This window comes from Acinonyx jubatus, chromosome A2 (genome assembly GCF_027475565.1).
Source record: "Acinonyx jubatus isolate Ajub_Pintada_27869175 chromosome A2, VMU_Ajub_asm_v1.0, whole genome shotgun sequence".
Lineage (NCBI taxonomy): Eukaryota > Metazoa > Chordata > Mammalia > Carnivora > Felidae > Acinonyx > Acinonyx jubatus.
The window spans coordinates 81,554,756-81,575,277 of NC_069383.1; the positions used below are offsets into that span (position 1 = coordinate 81,554,756).

The 20,522-nt window shown below is 36.4% G+C and overlaps 1 protein-coding gene and 1 non-coding gene across 9 annotated transcripts in view; both read left to right on the forward strand.

Moving 5' to 3' along the window:
• CACNA2D1 (calcium voltage-gated channel auxiliary subunit alpha2delta 1) overlaps positions 1-20,522 on the forward strand; it is a 487,283-nt gene that overhangs the window by 378,761 nt on the left and 88,000 nt on the right. For all 8 annotated transcript variants that reach the window (XM_027071753.2, XM_027071754.2, XM_053218537.1 and 5 more), the window contains exon 11: positions 16,818-16,976. In XM_027071753.2, coding sequence (XP_026927554.1) covers positions 16,818-16,976 — 159 coding nt within the window. The remainder of the gene's footprint in view (positions 1-16,817; positions 16,977-20,522) is intronic.
• On the forward strand, positions 6,800-6,904 carry LOC113603095 (U6 spliceosomal RNA). The gene has a single exon (XR_003424650.1). It is a non-coding gene; the product is annotated as a U6 spliceosomal RNA (small nuclear RNA).

Here is a 20,522-nt window from a genome sequence, read left to right on the forward strand (position 1 = left end):
TATTTTGGCTTGAAAAAGCACATATGAATTAGATTAATCTTATAATTGCAAATGAATACTTAAACACTATGTCTGGGTTATACATTCGGCCTAGGTAGTATAATTTTTTATATATTTATTTACCTTCTTTATCATGTGTCTTGCTCCTATGCTCTTATTCATGTTTATATAATACTTAACATCAACCACATTAACTTCATAATTTCAAAAATTCATCAGTTTTATTGGTTAGCGTGCTATATTGGGGCTATAAAATGCCTGAAATGGATACATTTATTTTTTTTTTAATTTTTTTTAACGTTTATTTATTTTTGAGACAGAGAGAGACAGAGCATGAATGGGGGAGGGTCAGAGAGAGAGGGAGACACAGAATCCGAAACAAGCTCCAGGCTCTGAGCGGTCAGCACAGAGCCCGACGCGGGGCTCGAACTCATGGACCACGAGATCATGACCTGGTTAACCAACTGAGCCACCCAGGCGCCCCTGAAATGGATACATTTAAAGATAATTGATTATGATGCAACATTTTGGTAAGAGAAAAGCAAAGTTATGTTTTGTCCTTAACCAGGCCTTTCTCATTAAATAAAAAAATTAATAATTTAATGATATGGCAATTCTAAGGAGAAAGCTCTTCAAAATCTAATATGCTGGTGTGTGTGTATGTGTGTGTGTTCACATGTGCATATACAGGTGTGCATGTATTTTCTTTCTTTTTTCTCTGAAACTGAATGTCTAGGAAAGAAACAATGTCACTTTTAGTGTTATAACTTCAGGGAGGCATTATAATAAGGTGCTGAGAAAACCTGGTAGTGATTGTGCAGTAAATTTTGACAATAATTTTTCCACAACCCTCACGCAGTTTTCTTCATCCTCATACCAAAGATCACATGAGTCACCCAGAGTGTTAGGATGCAATCGATAGGAACACTTGACAAAATTACTCAGACCCACCATACAGAAAAACAGCCTCTCATTTTTAGGTTTATATTTCTAAGTCTCTTAATATTTTGTAAAGAACAGTAATTGTTATGCTCAAGTCATGTAATGCACGTATAAGATGTCAGAACTACATCCCAAATGTCATGTCCTAGGGAGTTCTTTGTTATCTCCAGGGCGATTCTGTTGTCTCCAGGGCATTGTTGGTTGCAGAAAGGAAGCCTGCTGTTGGGCAAAGCTTATGCAAGCATCACACGACTGTTTTCCTACTAATCTGGTTACATGCTTTGATGGAAGAAAGTGGTAGATGATAGGAGCAACAATTCAATCACAGCATGTTCTGATTTACAGACATCATTTCAACTGTTGACACAATGAGTGGAGTTTGTTTATGAAACTGAGGGAGTTTGACATTTCAAGAGTAAAATACTGCAAGCCAGTGGAAGATGACAAGGAAATGTGTGCTGATTATGAACAGTGTGTGAAAAGTTAACAACGGAAGAAAATGGCCATGCGTTTCAATAAGATCACATCTTGTTGCTTAAGAATTAGATGCAAATGTTCTGTGACATTAAGCATTTTTCAGTCCCTTTTTTTCTTGGAAGTTTTTCTAATATGTGATCATTATAAAGTGCAGTCTTTGGGGGGGCCTGTGTGGCTCAGTAGATTAAGCGTCTAACTTCAGCTCAGGTTCGTGAGTTCAAGCCCTGTGTCAGGCTCTGTGCTGACAACTCAGAGCCTGGAGTTTACTTTGGATTCTGTGTCTGCCTCTCTCTCTCTGCCCCTTCTCCATTCATGCTCTGTCACTCTCTCTTTCAAAAATAATTAAATATTTTTAAAAAAATTAAAAAGTGTAGCCTTTAATACTCATGAGAAAGAAATAATCAAAATACGCTTCCTTATAGTATCTCTGATATTAGTTGAAGTAAGCTCTGCGCTTTGTCTGGATAGTAGGCACTAAACAGCGATTCTGGAAATGACAGTGTCTAAATGCAAGTGCAGAATGAGGACTAAGGAGCCACAGTCATCATAGCAGGAGGCTGGACAGGGATGATCACAGCGTCATGCTGGTGGCATTAGTAAGACTGCCTGGTTAAGTGATCTGCTTCCCACTCTCCACAGACGACTCTGCCTCTTAGATGGCGCTGGTAGAATTGTATAGAAACGATGTACCACCTTTGAGGCTGACTCATTAGCTTGCAAATAGGATAAAATTTCAGGTACTTCCCAGTTTTTGACTTGACAGTCTAACACCAACTAATGTCACACTGGAGGTTTGTTTAAATACGAGATTGCACTGTATCTTCAAGAAAGACATGGCTTGGATTGTTCGTTTTCTCCTGTGTTTTAAATTTGAGTTTTCCTTCTAAAATATGCCTCGTGTGTTCCTAGATAAGGGCATGGTTTTCGTAGTTTAGAACTTTGCTACTCTGCCTGTAATAATGAGCACATTCGTAAGTTGTTGCACTACTTAAATTTAAAAGTGAGTTTTTTCATCCTTACAAAACAGACCCTCTTTTTGCCAGAGCACAAATAAAGTGACAGATAATTGGTGTGCCAGTGAATTTTTGTGAGCCATGAAGTCTAGGACAGAAATTTCATTTCATGTCTTATAAAATAGTCATCATCTAGATTTCAAGACATTTTTATGTCGATCCAGCTCTCTTTTATGTCAGTGACCAAGAATTCTGTAGCTTTATACCCTTGCCACGTAAGGAGGGGCCCATGACTGAAAAGCAGAGCAACCCCTGACAGCTGGTTAGAAATGCGGACTCTCAGGCACCACACTTCAGGGTCAGAATCTTCATTTAGCAAAGCTTGTCCAGTGAGTCCTAGGCCATGAGGAAATCAGGAAGTCAAGGTACTGGAGGGAGGTACATTTAGCAAAGTCCAACAGGCATCTGTCTGGAGCTTGTTGTAACTTATAATGCTTATTGCTGATTTAGATTTTAAGATCTTGGTTAATTCACAGCATTATTAGTAGTATGGATGTTTATGAATATTTTTATACTGTAGCCATTTGCTTTATGGAGGGGAGTATTAAGACAGGATGAGTAGAGTTAGATTTATTAAAAGAACCCTAGTTCTCTCTTTTTATATGCTTTTTTTTAAGGTAAAGATGGGTGCTTTATAAACTTAACTCTATTTAAAAGATACATAAAGAAATTATGGAAGACTCTATTTGAGAAGACTATCAAATAAAGGACAAATTTAGAGTTTATAATAACAGGGTACATAATCAAGGTTATTTAGTTTAAAAAAAAAAGATTGCCAGAGGATAAATTAATTGCTTTGCATGTATAAGGAAAGTTTATAAGAAGGTGTTGACAAGCATTATAAATATTTTTTCAATTAATTACATGGTGCACTAAAGGCAGTTTTTGGTACTTAGAAATTAGTTTCATTTGCAGTTTTAGAAATGACAATGTGATACTTAAGGTGAGGCTGAAGGAGAACTTTTCTTTTGAACTAATTTATTGTTTTTAATAATATAAAAGTTACAACTTATTTTCTGGGACTTGAAAGACTAGGAAAAGAGTCCATGTGCCATAGGCATGTCAGGACTTGGTAAGATTATTCAGAATCCAAGTATTCATTTAATCATGACAGTAGGTCAAGAGAGTGACTGAGCTGACCTGAGCTGTAACTTTAGCCAAATTGCTCACAGTTATTTAAGATCTCATATTTGTTCCTAATTACTTAGTAGGCATAAATTCAGCAGAAATCAAAATATAAATTGATATTACATTACAGTACTGACTTGTAGAATGCATCGACTTGTAGAATGCTATTCTGTGAATAGCAGAATCCCCTTTCAGCACATTGCTAAGGTTCTAGAAAACATTTTGAGAATCTTGATGTCTATGGTAGAACTTGAAAACATGAACTAGACATGAAAGTCTTTTTGTCGTTTGTTCCATTGAAAAGGACTTTGGCATAAAGTGACTGTTTGCATGTTAAATTCTCTTATAAATATCAAATATTAGCATTTACCTTTTTCCATAATTAATTTCTCTTTCTAACATTTTGTCCAATGATTATACACTTTGAAAATGTAGTATTCCAAAATTTTTTTCATTCCTCATTGTTCTCTCTCCTTTTTAACCTGATGCTCTGTTGATAGGTATCTTCTTTATTTAATTTTTTTCATTAGTTTATACCCTAATCATGCTCAAGTTTTTCAAATATTTGTTATATTGAAATATATTTTAAAATATATGTATATTTATATGTTTGATTTCAGTGGAACAGAGTTAGGTTGAATATAATTTCTTCAAGTCATGCTGGTAACTATTTGTTGGTTCCAAATGCTGTTTCCTGTTTAAAAGAACTTGGTGGTGATGTTACTAACCTTACTTAAAAAAAATAGATCTCTTCTTTCTGTTAAGTGCATATCTTATTGGTATGCACAGATTAGAAATTGCTTCTGATTTACCCTGAGTCTTCATGCTTCTGAGTCTAGATAGATGTGTGCTTCTTTTCATTCAAGTGCTTCCATAATAGAGTGGACCTCCTTGACTACCAAATCTCCAATGTCATTCCAGTTTTGGTTATACTATCTCTTTAATCATTGTCAGCCACTTGACTTCACTTTCTTTTTCTTCGTAGCATTTTTCTCCACCTGATACTTTATATATATATGTTTGTTATTTATTTTCTATACCCCTGCACTCCCACCTCCCCACCAATGGATGCTTTTTTTTTTTTTTGACTATAGAGACACTGTCTGCTTTACTGAAATGTTACTGTATATAGAAAAATGCAGAGGCGCCTGGGTGGCTCAGTTGGTTGAGTGTCCGATTTCAGCTCAGGTCATGAGCTCACAGCTCGTGAGTTCAAGCCCCATGTCGGCCTCTGTGCTGACAGCTTGGAGCCTGGAGCCTGCTTTGGATTCTGTGTCTCCTTCTTTCTCTGCCCTGAACCCACTTGCATTCTGTCTCTGTCTCTCTCAAAAATAAGCATTAAAAAAATTTTTTTTTGAAAAAGAAAAAAATGCAAGGCGCATAGTGGTGCTTTTTCAATTGAGTCTATTTCTTGGTTAGTCATAACAGTGGAGGGGGGAGTCTTACATAGTTGTCAGAATTTTATAGTAAATTTCAATCACTGATTAAATATGTTTGTGTTCTTAAATGATTAGAGTCATCCTTACTTATTTTATCTGACTCTAGCATCTCTTCTCTGTAAATACTTTAGATATGTATATCATTCTCTGAGTTTTTCAGGCAAATCCAGCCAAACTCACAATTGATCTTTTTTTCAACTAGGAAAGATGTTCCAAGTAATCAGCTTCAGGTACCATACAAACATTTAGCATATTGGTCAACTCTGCATCATAATGTTGGTAAAGAGGAAAAAAATCAGAGTAGATATGATCATTTTGTCATTTCATTAAAGTTTCATCCTTGGGAGCTGGCTTTCAAATTTCCACAGGGCTATGAAAAAAACTTGTGATAGAAATACTACTGATATGCTTGTTACATCTTAAGACTGATAATGAGAAAGTTGCCCATATTTCTAGCTGGACAAGTGCTGTGGAATCAGGATTGCACAGTGGTTGACAAAATGATGGTTGAGAAAGAAAACATTAATATCAAGTAAAGATGAGCCAGGGAGCTAAATACAAATACTCTCAATTTTTTGAAACTCCAAATGCATATAACTAGAGCTGTTTAAGAGTTTTCTATATGATAATATGAATAGAATATATTAAAAATGATACTGGGGCTTATTCAGAAATTCACTCAACATTTCAACAAAAAGTCAACAGACTGAATTTTCAGCACATCGTGATTCATGTTAATTGAAATATTTGTTTAAAAGTAAAAATGCTTATCAAAAGTTTAGATGGCCCATGTTTTATAATTATAGGCAAACATAAATTTTGTGTCAATAAGGTTGTCAATATCTTCACTATTTTATTGATGTGACTTTCTTTTGACATTTACAGAATTCATTACTCCTTTTATTAATTCTTTTAATAGTTAAAACGATCTTATCTAAATGATAAGATTTTAGAAATTGTGGGCCTTTCCAGTTGATGTGCTAAAGCTCCCCCCTCCAAAAAGAAGCAATTTATAGCTCCAAGGAGATAATTGAAACAGCTGTCTGTGGACATTGATACTTTCTAGAGGCAGGACTTGGGTTAGACCTGACTTTCTTAAGTTGGATTGAAAAGTAGAACTTTTTTTAATCATTTTTTTTTATCCAATAGGCCAAGGAAACCATAAACCAGCAGGCAGTGTTGGGCAACAGCCATGTCATTTTGAGGACTAGAGTGTTCAAGTCCCATAGTGCTATTAACAAAGATATTTATAGTATCTCTAACTTGCAAGGGTGACCACCCCTTCTGGTTTTCCCAGGACAGGGATTAATAATAGAAATTAGAATCCTATTCACGATGTTTGCAAAAATCATGAATTACCTAGAAATACTTTTAATAATATATGTTGGATCTGCATTGTAGAAAAGAGAAAAGAATATGAGGTATAAGTAGAAGAGTTGAAATGAATATACAGAATTGAATGTGGAATAATAACTTCTTGAAATGAAAAGGTGACTCATGTGAAGATGTCAGTTTGTCCAGAATTTATTGGTAAATGCAATTTTAATTGTATTAAAAAAAAAAAAAGGTTCCAAAGTTCAACCGGAAGTGTGGGAAAAGTAGCATGACAGGATATGGCAGCTTACTTTTTTTGGTATCAGTTGGAAATGATGAGACACCATAGAGAAAAGTGTGTCAGATTGTTTGGGTTTGAAGTAGGGCTCTGACTCTTGGTTGCTGTGTGATTTGGGGCACTTTGCTTAACACTGTCAGACTCATTTCATCAATTGTATAATGGAAACTATTAAAAGTAAAACCAATGTTCACTTTGGCAGCACATATACTAAAATTGGAACAATAAAGAGAAGACTAGCATGGCCCCTGCACAAACATGACTCGCAAATTCGTGAAGCATTGCGTATTTTTAAATCTTAAAAACTAAAACTAAAACCGTAAGCTTGGTGAAGATTAAATGAATCAATGCATGTAAAGTGTTTAGCCTGGCACTGTTGTGATTCTCAATATATGTTAGCTGATATTTTTATTATTATTAGTAGTAGTAAGAAGTAGGTGAAATAATAGAAATAGTAAAGGAATAAAAAATGTTCTAGAAATATATTCTAAATCTTTGTTTATTATAAATAAAAATAAGACAACTCACAAGATTATATGAAAATTAATATATGAGAAAAAGTTTTACGTCATTAGCCATCAAGTAATTAAAAGATTGAAATAATCTTTGTACTTAGGATTTAGCAAATAAAAATGTTACGTGTTCGTGAAAGTGGAGTGAGACTGTTACAAATATATTATAAATTGGCACACAATTTCTGGAAGTTAATTTGGCAATAGCTAAAAAACTTGAAAAATCATTCTTAACTGATTATGTACATATGTGTATGGATAAATGTTACCAGCTGTTTCTCTGAGTTTTAGGATAACCATTTTGTTGCCTTATAATATTTCCCATTTTTAAATTTCCTGTAAAAATAAGAAAATAAAAATATTTATAATAGGAATAAAACTTAACCAAGATTTTAAAGATCACATCCTCTGTTCACTTTGCTTTTATTTTCCTGCATCGCCATCTGGTGTCCAAAGTGTGGATAGCTTCTCATATCATAATTGTAAAGACACACAAAATTATAGTTTATTTAATTTAGATAATTTGTCGAAATAAATAATCCTGCATAATATAATTTGTTACATAAATTATTTATTATACTTAGATTATGTAAATAAGTTCACTTGTATTTTGTAATTTCAAGAATTACCCATATTTCAAAGCAGGCAGGTCTGGATTTGAGGTGGGTGTTTTTTGTTGTTGTTGTTTACCTATTTATTTATTTTGAGAGAGAGAATGAGAGAATGAGCACAAGTGGGGTGAGGGCAGAGAGAGAGAGAGAGAGAGAGAGAGAGAGAGAGAATCCCAAGCAGGCTCCATGGTCATTGTGGAGCCTGATGCGGGGCTTGAACCCATGACTGTGAGGTCATAACCTGAGCCGAAACCAGGACTTAGACGCTTACCTTACTAAGCCACCAAGGCACCCCTAATTTTTACTATTTCTAGAGGAAAACTACTTGAGCCTGCTAACCATTTCAAAGGTAGACCTGGTGCCCTGTGAAGATGTGTTAGAACACCCCATGAGGGTGCCATTTGTAGACAAATTTGCTTTCCAAGGACTTGATGCTACTTCGACTTATGGTGTGTATCAAGGCAGTGCCAACGTTTCATCATCTTTATCCAAGGTGAATTCAATGAGCAGAGTTCTGTCTCTCCGAAGTACTTTGTGAAATGATTTCTTACTTAGCAGAGTACATGAGAACAAAAATACTGTCTTTATAAAACCAGGAGTTTAAATTCATTTGAGAGGTTAGTGATTTATTTTGGCTCTGAAAGTATGTTTTAATTTGATGGGTGTATTTGACTGTGATATTTAACAGGAAGGTTCTTTGGAAGCATTGAAATTTATTGTTGATGGTTATCTCAGAGGCTGTTTCAGACATTAAGTTAGTGTTTGAAGGATACCTGTATCGTCCTGTTAGTGAACTTTATTTAAAACCCACTAAAACTGATATTGTTCATCATCAATCTAGGGTCTGTTCTGATTTGAGAATTGAGCATACTAATGTTTATAGTAAAATTGTTTTTTTAAAAGATAGAGTTGCACTTGACTTAACATCTACTTTGTGTCAGGCTCTATGATAGGTGTTTTACGTACATCTTCATTTGGGTATTTGAATAGTGTCTATTTGGACAGAATACTTATATTTAGGAATATACAAGTTTAAGAACTTATTGTAGAGCTAAAATATAATTTCTACATTTAGAAATCTATAACTTGGATTTTTTTAATATTTATTTTTGAGAGAGCATGCAAGCGGGGGAGGGGCAGAATGAGGGAGGCAGAGGACCCAAAGTTGGCTCCACGCTGACAGCAGAAAGTCTGATGTGGGGCTTGAACTCACAGACCATGAGATCATGACCTGAGCTGAAGTTGGCCACTTAACTGACTGAGCCACCCAGGCACTCCTATAACTTGATTTTGGTCAACATTTCACACTGTCTTCTAATGGAACTCCATTCATATACTCATTAGATATTTATAGCGTACTATTATATGCCAAGTGCTAAGGTTGCAATGGTGGGATGGCTGTTTTCTTTGTGTGGACTTCTAATCCAAAGGAGACATCTATCAGGATATCATACAAAGAAATAGGAACTTTTAACTGTGTTGTATTCTGTAAAGAAGAGATCCATCTAGGCCTAGGAGAGGTTACAGTGGGATGGTTGGATCTTGTCAGGGAAGGTCAGGAAAGCCCTTTGTAAAGAACAACTGTTGAGGTAAGGACAACAACCAAGTGAGGAAGAGAAGAGAAGTGTTGCAGGTAGGCAGAGGAACAGGTGATAGGGAAGGAGGAGAGGAAAGAATGTTCATTTGCTGGAGCAGGGATACAAAGTCCCACTTGATTGATACCCCACATGCTCACTCTGACCCACAGTTCTTTCTCTCTCCGCATGCTAGCAGCGGTTTTCTCAGCAGTTCTAATAAGGGATCTACTCAGCTGAATTTTCTGGGATCAGGAAAGGAATCAGTGTGTTAGTTTGGATTTCTGACTCTGTAGGATTAAATATACATTTTTTTTTAAAGTATTTTCTTAGTAGATGACAAAAACTGGCCTCCTAAAATCAATTTTTGTTCACAGGATACAATTTCGAAGCTTTGTAATACTATATTAGTGAACTTTGCCCTAAGGTTTTTAATATATGTATGATTCATGTATTAAATATGTGGTTTATAAATTGACGTCTAGTCACATGTTACCAAAGACTGCAGTTTCAGCTTGTGAAAATAAACCTGTTCTTTTTGTCTACTCCAAAAGCGGACGAGTGTAAGGTGTCTGTGAAATATACACTTGCCTAATTTAGAACTTTTAAACTTTCTCATCCCTTTCCTAGGAGGGTAAGATTCGCTCTGGGGACTTACACTTTGTAAGCTATTCGTTTCTCTGCATTATTTATGAATTTTATTATGAGTATAATCAGAGAATTTCTGTTAACACACCACTGAATTTGTATTTAATGAATTGAATTTACATTTAATCAGTGTGTTAAAGTGACTTAACGAGATGCTTCATTCTTACGTGTTAAAAGCAGTTCAAGGCCAACCAAAAGACTCAGGGCAATACATTATTTAGTGTTCATTTTCTGCATAACTTCTAATTTTATCATGATTCATCGTTTAAATCAGTTAATAACATCTCCTATAACCATTTCTAATAATTCTCTAAAGTCAGATATTTTACTGTTGATGTACTAGCAAACTTTTTTTTAAACGTTCTAACATGGGAATTCTCACATTCTTTTGTTTTCAAAATAGAATGTGTAAGATAAGATTGTGTCAAGTTATCAAAGAATGGAATGAAAGAGGCAGTGGAATTTAGATCTGAAGATACTAAGCTTTCAACATTTGATTTTATGGAAAAAGCAAAAAATATGTATTGGAGCTTTTTCTTCATATATATGATGTACCTGAAACTAGTGTTCAAATAAAAATGAGAAAGAACTCAATTATCTGTGCAGGACATTTTCCTTCTTGTTTTATCTGTACTCTCTCCAAACCTTCCATCTCCTCCCTTTATCTTTTTATTTTTTTATGTTCATTTATTTTTGAGAGAGGGGGGAGAGAGAGAGAGGGAGACGGAGAGAGACAAAGAGAGACAGAGAGAGAGAGCGAGCATCAACCGGTGGGGGGGCGGGTACTGAGGGAGAGGGAGACACAGAATCCGAAGCAGGCTCCAGGCTCAAAGCTGTCAACGCAGAGTCCAACTTGGGGCTGGAACTCAAGAAACGTAAGATCGTGACCTAAGCTGAAGTCTGACATTTAACCAACTGAGCCACCCAGGTGCCCCCTCCCTTACTTTACATTGATTGCTTTGCTGTTCAGATGTTGACTGTCACCTTTTCAATCCCTAATCTATGCATACACCCAGCATCGGTACTCAGCCCGTGCTCTTTACCTGGAACATTGAAGTCGATGCACATTCAAGGGTCATGCCTCCACACATCGGCTGTAAGTGTCCTTCCTACCTTCACAAGAACTTTGTATTTCGCTCTCTACTATCCTGCATCTTTTCTTCCTTCGCTCTTCGATATGAACCTCTCTTGCTCTAGTGACCCTCCACTTGAGGGAAGCCTTTCTTTGACCTCAGGCTTACCCTTAGAGGTACCCCAATCTTTTTCTTCTTTCTTCCCAGCCGAAGTGCTTTGAAGATGTGGAAGACGTGCCTCTGCATGTTCTACCACTTCCCATTGTGCTTCAGTGTATGGGGGGCCCCTGCCCCCTCCACTGACATTGTATAATGTGGATGAGTTCAGTGGGCACTTTGAATTCCCCATCTTTGTATCTGAACTGCAGTGTTTTTCCTCCTGAGACCTATTTTTTCCCCTCTTGTCACCCCAAATAGCCCAGTCTACTGATTTCTTTCCTGCCTCCATGCAAACTTATTTCAACTGTTGTCTTAGGGACTCATTTTTCTACTTCCCTTTTATATTTAAAGTTTTATTTTTATTTTTGTTTAATTTACATCCAATTTAGTTAGCATGTGGTGCAATAATTTCAGGAGTAGATTCCAGTGATTTATCCCCTAATATAACATTCACTGCTCATCCCCAAAAGTGTCTTCCTTAATCCTCCTTACCCTTTTAGCCCATCCCCCACCCACAACCCCCCGCCCCCAGCGATCCTCAGTTTGTTCTCTCTATTTAAGAGTCTCTTATGTTTTGTCCCTCTCCCTGTGTTTGTATTATTTTTGCTTCCCTTGCTTTGTGTTCATTTGTTTTGTATCTTAAATTCCGCATATGAGTGAAGTCATAGGATATTTGTCTTTCTTTGACTAATTTCACTTAGCATAATACACTCTGGTTCCATCCACGTTTTTACAAATGGAAAGATTTCCTTCTTTTTGATTTCCTAGTAATACTCTGTTGTGTGTGTGTGTGTGTGTGTGTGTGTGTGTATGTATGTATATGTTTATATGTATATGTATATATGTATATGTATATATGTATATATGTATATGTATGTATATGTATATGTATATATGTATATGTGTATATATATGTGTATATATATATGTATATATATATATACACACACACACCGCATCTTCTTTATCCATTCATCTGTCGATGGATATTTGGACTCTTTCCATACTTTGGCTATTGTCAATAGTGCTGCTGTAAACGCTGGGGTGCATGTGCCCCTTCGAAACAGCACAGCTGTATCCTTTGGATAAATTCCTAGTAGTGCAATTGCTACGCCCTAGGTTAATTCTATTTTTAATTTTTTGAGGAACTTCCAAACTGTTATCCAGAGTGGCTGCACCAGTTTGGATTCCCACCAGCTGTGCAAAAGGGTTCCTCTGTCTCCACATCCTTGCCATCATCTGTTGTTGCCTGAGTTGTTAATGTAGCCATTCCAAGTAGTGTGAGGTGGTATCTCATTGTGGCTTTAATTTGTATTTCCCTGATGATGAGTGGTGTTGAGCATTTTTTCCTGTGTCTGTTAGCCATCTGTATGTCTTCTTTGGAAAAGTGTCTATTCATGCCTTTTGCCCATTTCTTCACTGGATTATTTGTTTTTTGGGTGTTAAATGTGATATTTTTTTATAGAGTTTGGATTACTAGCCCTTTATCTGAGATGTCATTTGCAAATGCCTTTTCCCATTCCGTTGGTTGCCTTTTAGTTTTGCTATTATTTCCTTCACTGTGCAGAAGCTCTTTATATTGATGAGGTCTTAGTAGTTCATTTTTGCTTTTCTTTCCCTTTCCTCCAGAGACGTGTTGAGTAAGAAGTTGCTGCGGCCGAGGTCAAAGAGGATTTTGCTTGCTTTCTCCTCTAGGATTTTGATGGCTTCCTGTCTTATGTTTAGATCTTTCATCCATTTTGAGTTTCATTTTGTATATCATGTAAGAAAATGGTCCAGGTTTAGTTTTTTGCATGTTGCTGTCCAGTTTTCCCAACACCCTTTGCTGAAGAGACTTTTTCCACTGAATATTCTTTCCTGCTTTGTTAAGGGTTAGTTGGCCATACATTTGTGGGTCCATTTTTGGGTTGTCTATTTTGTTCCACTGATCTGAGTGTCTGTTTTTGTGCCAGTACCATACTATCTTGATGATTACAGCTTGAAGTCTGGGATTGTGATGCCTCCAGCTTTGGTTTTCTTTTTCAGGATTGCTTTGGCTATTTGGGGTCTTTTCTGGTTCCATACAAATTTTATAATTGTTTGTTCTAGCTGTGTGAAGAATGCTGGTGTTACTTTCTTTTTTTTTTTTTTTACTTTTTTATTTTTTTTTAAATTTACATCCAAATTAGTTAGTGTATAGTGCAACAATGATTTCAGGAGTAGATTCCTTAGTGCCCCTTACCTATTTAGCCCCTCCCCCCTCCCACAACCCCTCCAGTAACCCTCAGTTTGTTCTCCATTTTTGAGAGTCTCTCTGTTTTGTCCCCCTCCCTGTTTTTATATTATTTTTGTTTCCCTTCCCTTATGTTCATCTGGTGTTACTTTGATAGGGATTGCATTGAATATGTAGATTGCTTTGGGTAGTATTAGTAGTTTAACAATATTTGTTCTTCCAATCCATGAGCATGGAATGCTTTTCCATTTTTTTTTTGTCTTCTTTAATGTCTTTCATAAGGTTTCTATAGTTTTCAGTGTACAGATTTTTCATCTCTTTGGTTAGGTTTATTCCTAAGTATTTTATGGGTTTTGGTGCAATTGTAAATGGGATCGATTCCTTGATTTCTCTTTCTGTTGCATCATTATTGGTGTATAGAAATGCAACTGATTTCTGTGCATTGATTTTATGTCCTGCAACTTTGCTGAATTCATGGACCAGTTCTAGCAGTTTTTTGGTGGAATCTTCTGGGTTTTCCATATAGAGTATAATTTCATCCGTGAAGACTGAAAATTTGACCTCCTCCTGGCTGATTTGGATGCCTTATATTCCTTTGTGTTGTCTGATTGCTGAGGCTAAGACTTCCAATACTATGTTGAATAACAATGGTGAGAGTGGACATCCCTGTCATATTCCTGACATTAGGGGTAAAGCTCTCAATTTTTCTATGTTTTTTTGAGGATGATATTAGCAGGGAGGGGGTCTTTCATATATGACTTTTATGATCTTGAGGTATAATCCTTCTGTCCCTATTTTCTTGAGTGTTTTATCAATAAAGGATGCTGTATTTTGTCAAATGCTTTCTTTGCATCTATTGAGATCGTGTGGTTCTTGTCCTTTCTTTTATTGATGTGATGTATCACATTGATTGTTTTGCTGATTTTGAACCATCCCAGGTACAAATCCCACTTAATCATGGTGAATAATTCTTTTAATATATTGTTAGATCTGGTTGGCTAGTATCTTATTGAGGATTTTTGCATCCATGTTCATCAGGGAAATTGGTCTATAGTACTCCTTTTTAGTGGGGTCTTTATCTGGGTTTGGAATCATTACATGCAAGGCTTTAAACCAAATTTCTATGCTGAAGCCTTCTTCTTTTTTTTTTTTTTTAACGTTTAGCCAAGATTTTTTTTTGAGTCTCACACTTTGAATGCTATGAAAACTCGCCCACCCTTGAGCTCTACACTTCCCTGGTCTTTTCCCCAAGTACCCCTGAACCTATCACTCTTGCTACCCTCTACCATCCTGATGCCCATGTCAGACACCTGCATGGCATTTAGGGCACTATTGCCTTCCTCAGCTATACACCCACTTCACCATCATATGCTGTGGATTCTTCCTCCAAAATAGATCTGTACCCCCTCCTGTTCTGACCGTCTCCAAATCAAGAGCCCGTTATTATGTTCAGCTAGGTTACTACGATAGCCTTCTAATAATTTTCCCTCCTTTAAATATTGCTCACCTTAAATCTGTTTACCAAACAGCAGCTCAGATGATCTCTTAAAATTTTACATTAAATTGTTTTGTTTGTGGCTTAAAATCTGTGACTTAGCATTTGACAGAAAAGCGAATCCCAATTCTTCAGCATTTCTGTTAGTCCCTGAATGATCTAGCCCTGCTTCCCTCTCTGAACTCCTTTTATGTCATTGTCCTCAGTCATATGTGAGTGAGCTAAACTCTCCTCCTTTATATTTCTCTGAAAGTCTTCTCCCTGCCCCTAACATCATAGCCCTTTACATTGTTGTTCTCTTTGCCTTCCTCCATAGTCTTAAATGAAACATTTCTCTAGAATCACAGGAAATGTCATTTCTCACAGGAATTTCCCCCTGACTGCTCACAGTACAAACTAGAACCCACTCATGATATTGTCTCCTAGGGACTAATATTATATCGCTTTACAGAATGAATCATAATATATTGTAATACAGTAAGAGGCTCTATAAGAATAGTTAAAATCCCCCAGACTCTGTGTCACAATGCTAATCTGATCCTGTCTCTTATTTGCTTTGTGACAATGCGCAAGTTATTTAACCTCCCAGTGCTTAAGTTTCCTCATGAATAGTAATAATACTTATCTTGTAGGATATTTGCAAAGAGGAAAAAATTAATATTTCTAGAATAAATGCAGCAGAAGGCAGACATCATATATGTGCTTACATGTATGTATATATTTGTGCATAATTTACTAAATGTCTGAAGGCATAAAACCATCACCTGCCATAATTTTTGACCTATGACAGGCTGATAGTAAACATTTGCTTATTGAATTAATGAAATGTGCAGTGCACCTTATAATTAAGCTTCAATGATTTCCAGAGGAAAAAAAAAGGAATGATGTTTTACATTTATAAAAGTATGTGATCAGTTACAAAGTTTATATTTTGGTTTGTGATCCACCTGTTAAAATTATTTAATTATATGTTTTTAAGAATATCTCCAGCATTTCATCTGGCCAGACCCCTACCTTCTAGAAAATATGTTTTTATTATTAACTTCATTTTGCAGATGTGACTCTAGGCCCCAAGAGCCCAAGTGGCTCATACAAATAGCAGAGTTGATCAACGGTAGGATGATCCCACTGACCTCTAGTGCCCTGGATCTCACTGCATTACTTCTCTTGTTCTTATGTTCTTTTGGAAATGCCCAGTGAACTATGTGAACACGTTTTGTGGGGTTGGTGATACTGCTTTGGTGATGATTGTTAGATTTTCACTTTTGGACAGGTATCAAAGTTTACATTCTCTCCTCCTGTAGCATCCTTGTGGTTCAGGGACTCGTCATTTAGAGCAAAACCTGTCTTCCAGGACCTGCTTGCCCTTAGCCTTGCCTTCATGATTCCACGACATTCAGAATATAAGCTGTGGAGTGATGGTTCTGAAAGGCCACCCATTGTTCCTAATTCTTTCGTATTACTTTCCTCCGTTAAACCTGTTCCTGTCGTTAAGTGTAATATTTTCCCCCCTAGCTTTTCCTTATGAGAGGCAAGCAAATGGCTAGTTTCTCCTTGAACCTGCTCCATATCATTTCTGGATTCTGAATACATTTCATTGTTGTTGTTGGGTTTTTTTTCCCCCCTCTAAATGCTCAGGTATTTGAGAGCTGAAAGGGATCTTACATAATTAAAGTCCCAAATTCATAATCAGAGAAGCTAAGCTTCATGAAGGTGAGTCACAGGCTCAGGGTTACAGTAGGAGGGAGGCTTAGATGAAAATTGCTATTTGATCGTCAGTGCACTTCAGTTACCAGTTTACTCATTTTCCTTTATGAAAGAAAAAGCACAACAGGATTGGGACGTAGAAGTCACAAATGCAACTAAAATTGTGTGATTGATTTTCATATTCATTTGTGTATTTACTTTTGTGTCTCTCACAGTTTAACAGCAATGCCCAGGATGTGAGCTGTTTTCAGCACCTTGTCCAAGCCAACGTAAGAAATAAGAAAGTGCTGAAAGATGCAGTGAATAACATCACAGCAAAAGGAATCACAGACTATAAGAAAGGCTTTAGTTTTGCTTTCGAACAGCTGCTTAATGTAAGTATCCATACCATCCCTTTTTCTCTTTTATTACTGAATCATAGCATATGAATTTCAGTAGGCTGGTAGTTAGTACTACCAGTAACTATCAGTTACATAACTGTTGTTTTTCTTGTATTTAAAAAGCAGATGTGTCCAGGCAGTAGAAATCTTTGAACTACTTTTATTTTTAAATCCCGAACTCAAAGGCATACACCGTGTAGACATTCTTTTCCTTTAGATCTTCTCTTCCATCATCTCTTTGAACTCTCTTTCCAAAAGAAACATTCATACGATAATTATTTAATTTTGCATAAGCACTTCAAACTTAGTTGGCATATTTAGAATATCATTTCTTTTTTCTTATTTCAGTTGCTGCCATATTTATGTGGAAACTTGTGTTTTTCAGTCATCAGTGGTTGGTAGAAATGTTTTAGTTTCAAACATCTATTTGGTTCTTAAAGTTGTTACTTAATGTCCACACAGGTCCAAATGGCAGACATTAAGGGGAATAGGATATAAGTCTCAGAGCAGGAATTTCTTCGTCAGTGAAGATCTCTCCCTCACCAGATCACCCATCCACGTCTCCAGTTAGACTCTCAGACTCCGGCATGCTTGCTGCCTGCCCCATACATTAGCACGTACCTCACGCTGTGGACTAGTGTTTTCAAGTGGGCATGTTGTCTGTCATTTTGAGCTCTTCTAGAGCAGGAGTTGTCATTGAGGTTTTTATCTCTCACGAGGCACTATTATCACCATGGTTGAGAGTGTGAACCTAACCTTTCTATACCTTGGTTTCCTCACTTACACCATGGCATGTACAGCAGAGAGGGCTGTAGACAGGATTGTCCACAGAACCCGACACATAGCAAACCTCATGTGAGTGTGGGTTGTTGCCTTGGTATTGGAGTCATGGTCATTATTACTATAGTTAATGACTAACACGTGTCTGGTACAGAGTCAGCTGATCATTCAAACCATATTTGCTGAGTCACCGAATAGGCCCTTAAATGCAGTCTTGTCTGCAAGTTGGACTTGGTTGTTCCCTAAGTAAGGCTTCTAAAATAGTTTTCAAGATGTCTGATTGGTTGCCTCATTCATTTGTTCATTCAGCCAATATTTATTGTGTGCCTCACAATTTCCTGTCACATTACTATTGCTAGAATAGCAGAAGTAAACAAGGCTGTCTGATCTCAAGAAGGTCCAGCATGACATGGTAAATCATCATTCCTAGTACAATGCATTAGTGCTGTTATAGGGCATTCACAGTGTGTTTATTTGAATATGACTGAGGCGGAGTTTGACTTACCCAAAGGATGTCAGGAAAGTGGGGCATTTCCTTGAAAACAGGATTTTGAAGAATGAGTAGAATTTAGGTAGGTACACGAGAGAGGGGAAAATCACTTCAGAGAAAAAGAACAACATGGACAAAGCCACAGTCATATAAGACAACATGGCACATTGGAAAAATGGCAGGTGGTTTGGCATGGCTGGGACATAGCAATGCGGGAGCTGCAAGGGAAATAAAAAGGCCATGGGGTATCAGTTAATGAGGTGTTTAGGAGCAAATGAAAAGTTTATAATATGAGAATGACATGGTCTAACGAGTGTTCTAAGTTTAGCTGTTATAGAAATCCTGGTGTTGGAGTAAAGGCAAAAAAAATGTTAAGGAGGGTGTTGTGGTGATAATCAGATAGTTCTCTGGACTAGAATGCTAGGTGGCTGGTAACACAGGAATCTAAGTAGAGGTATGTGAGGGTAGTAATAGCTCCGTTTCAGACATACCGAGTTTGCGGTGGTGATATTTATTAGATAGCCTTAGATCAGCAAGGAGACAGAAAAGCCAAGTAGTTCAGTGTTGTAGTTCCCAGGGGAGTTACATTTGGTAAAATGCATATGCTTATGAAATGATGTATGTTGGCTCATAGAAGGATGAAAACTCAAAACTTTGAAATTCAAATGTAATTGACCATTAGATTAAGATGTATTCTTTCTGTAGTAAAGAAATACAAGTTTGTGGAGTTTTTTCAAAGAAGTTCTTTTTCTTTTGAGTCAACCAAGTTGGTGGCATCTTAACTGCTCTTCTTGGTATTGTTAATTTGCCTCATTTCGTTCCCTCCTATTCAGGTTTCAGTTGTGAAATGATAAGGAGTCTCAAGCCTAATGTACTATTTCAGAGCCAGTCTCAGTAGAGAGGCCACATTAACTCCCAGATTCATTACTAGTTGCTGATAAAATATGATTTAACTCCTATTGGCCTCTCATACTGCCTCTACAATTATAAATTATTTTTAATCTGTTCTCAGTTATTCCTGAAGCCAGTCTCATCTGGTCTGCTTTCCACGTGTCCCTTTACGTATTACAGTTCTTCATTTTAAAGTAATTTTCCCACATGTCATGCCTTGCCTTATTCAAAGTTGAAGGGAATTTTGTTACCTCTTCCAAATACTTCTAGTCGTCTTATTGCACAATGTCATTCTCTGTTTTTTGTTTGTCATTGCAAGGTCTATTATTAAGATCCCTAAAGCAAGTATCAAATAGAATTAAATGTACCATTTATCCCACAGTACGCCTTAAATTAAGATTTGAATTAGTCCTCAGTTGCATTTCAGAAAATATTACAAATATACGGAGATGCAGTTTTCAAAAAAAAAATTAAATATAAGTATGATAGATTCTGGGCAGTATACTGGCCACACAGAATACAAGGATAAGCAAGAAGACACGTAATATAATTTGTTATGAAATAACAAAATAAGTTACCATCTGTACTGTCATTTTATTGAAATAGTCGAGTTCTTTCCTTTTCTTAATTTGTTACAAATCGGTAACATATCATTGTTATGATTGTGTGATTCTTTAGATGGTTGCACTTCCTTTGACTAGTTGCTGACTTTGCTGGACCACGTGTCTACTCAGGAGGCTCCTCCTGGGGAAAAATCTTGTTGAAAGCAAAACATTTCTTCATTCCGCCTTTTTTGTGTGTCCTAATATCTATCCTTCTTGGGAAACATTACTATTCTAATTACACAAATGATCAGCATGCCCCAATGTCCTTACCTACCCTCGTATTTGTGTTGAGTAATAACAATACCAACATTACTTCCAAAATTGGAACCAAGTTCTAATGAAGAACCTTGAATCACTTTTATGAAACAGTCTTTTAGGTACGTGTTATTTTGCCCATCTCATATATGTAGATAAAATGAAATCATCAAAGAAATTAATTCTAGTTAAGGGATTTTCAACACCTGTCACGAAAGCATTTTGATGATAAAATATGAAACTTTTTGGTAAGTCCAATTTTCAGATAGCTTTCTTTAAAGAACTATGCTTGAATGTGACAAATTATATTAGTCAGTATTTGAGTTTTCATAATACTTGGTTTAAAGCTTTAACTGCCAGTGTTCTAATGGCCTAGTCAATGGGATGCCGTTATATGAAATGGGATCTTTTCATCAGTAGAGCATAATATTATCTTGATTAACTTTTACAACAGGAAATGAGATTTATCTTCTTTGAAAAGTGAGATTTTTTTTTTTTTTTAAGAAACCTAAATACTAC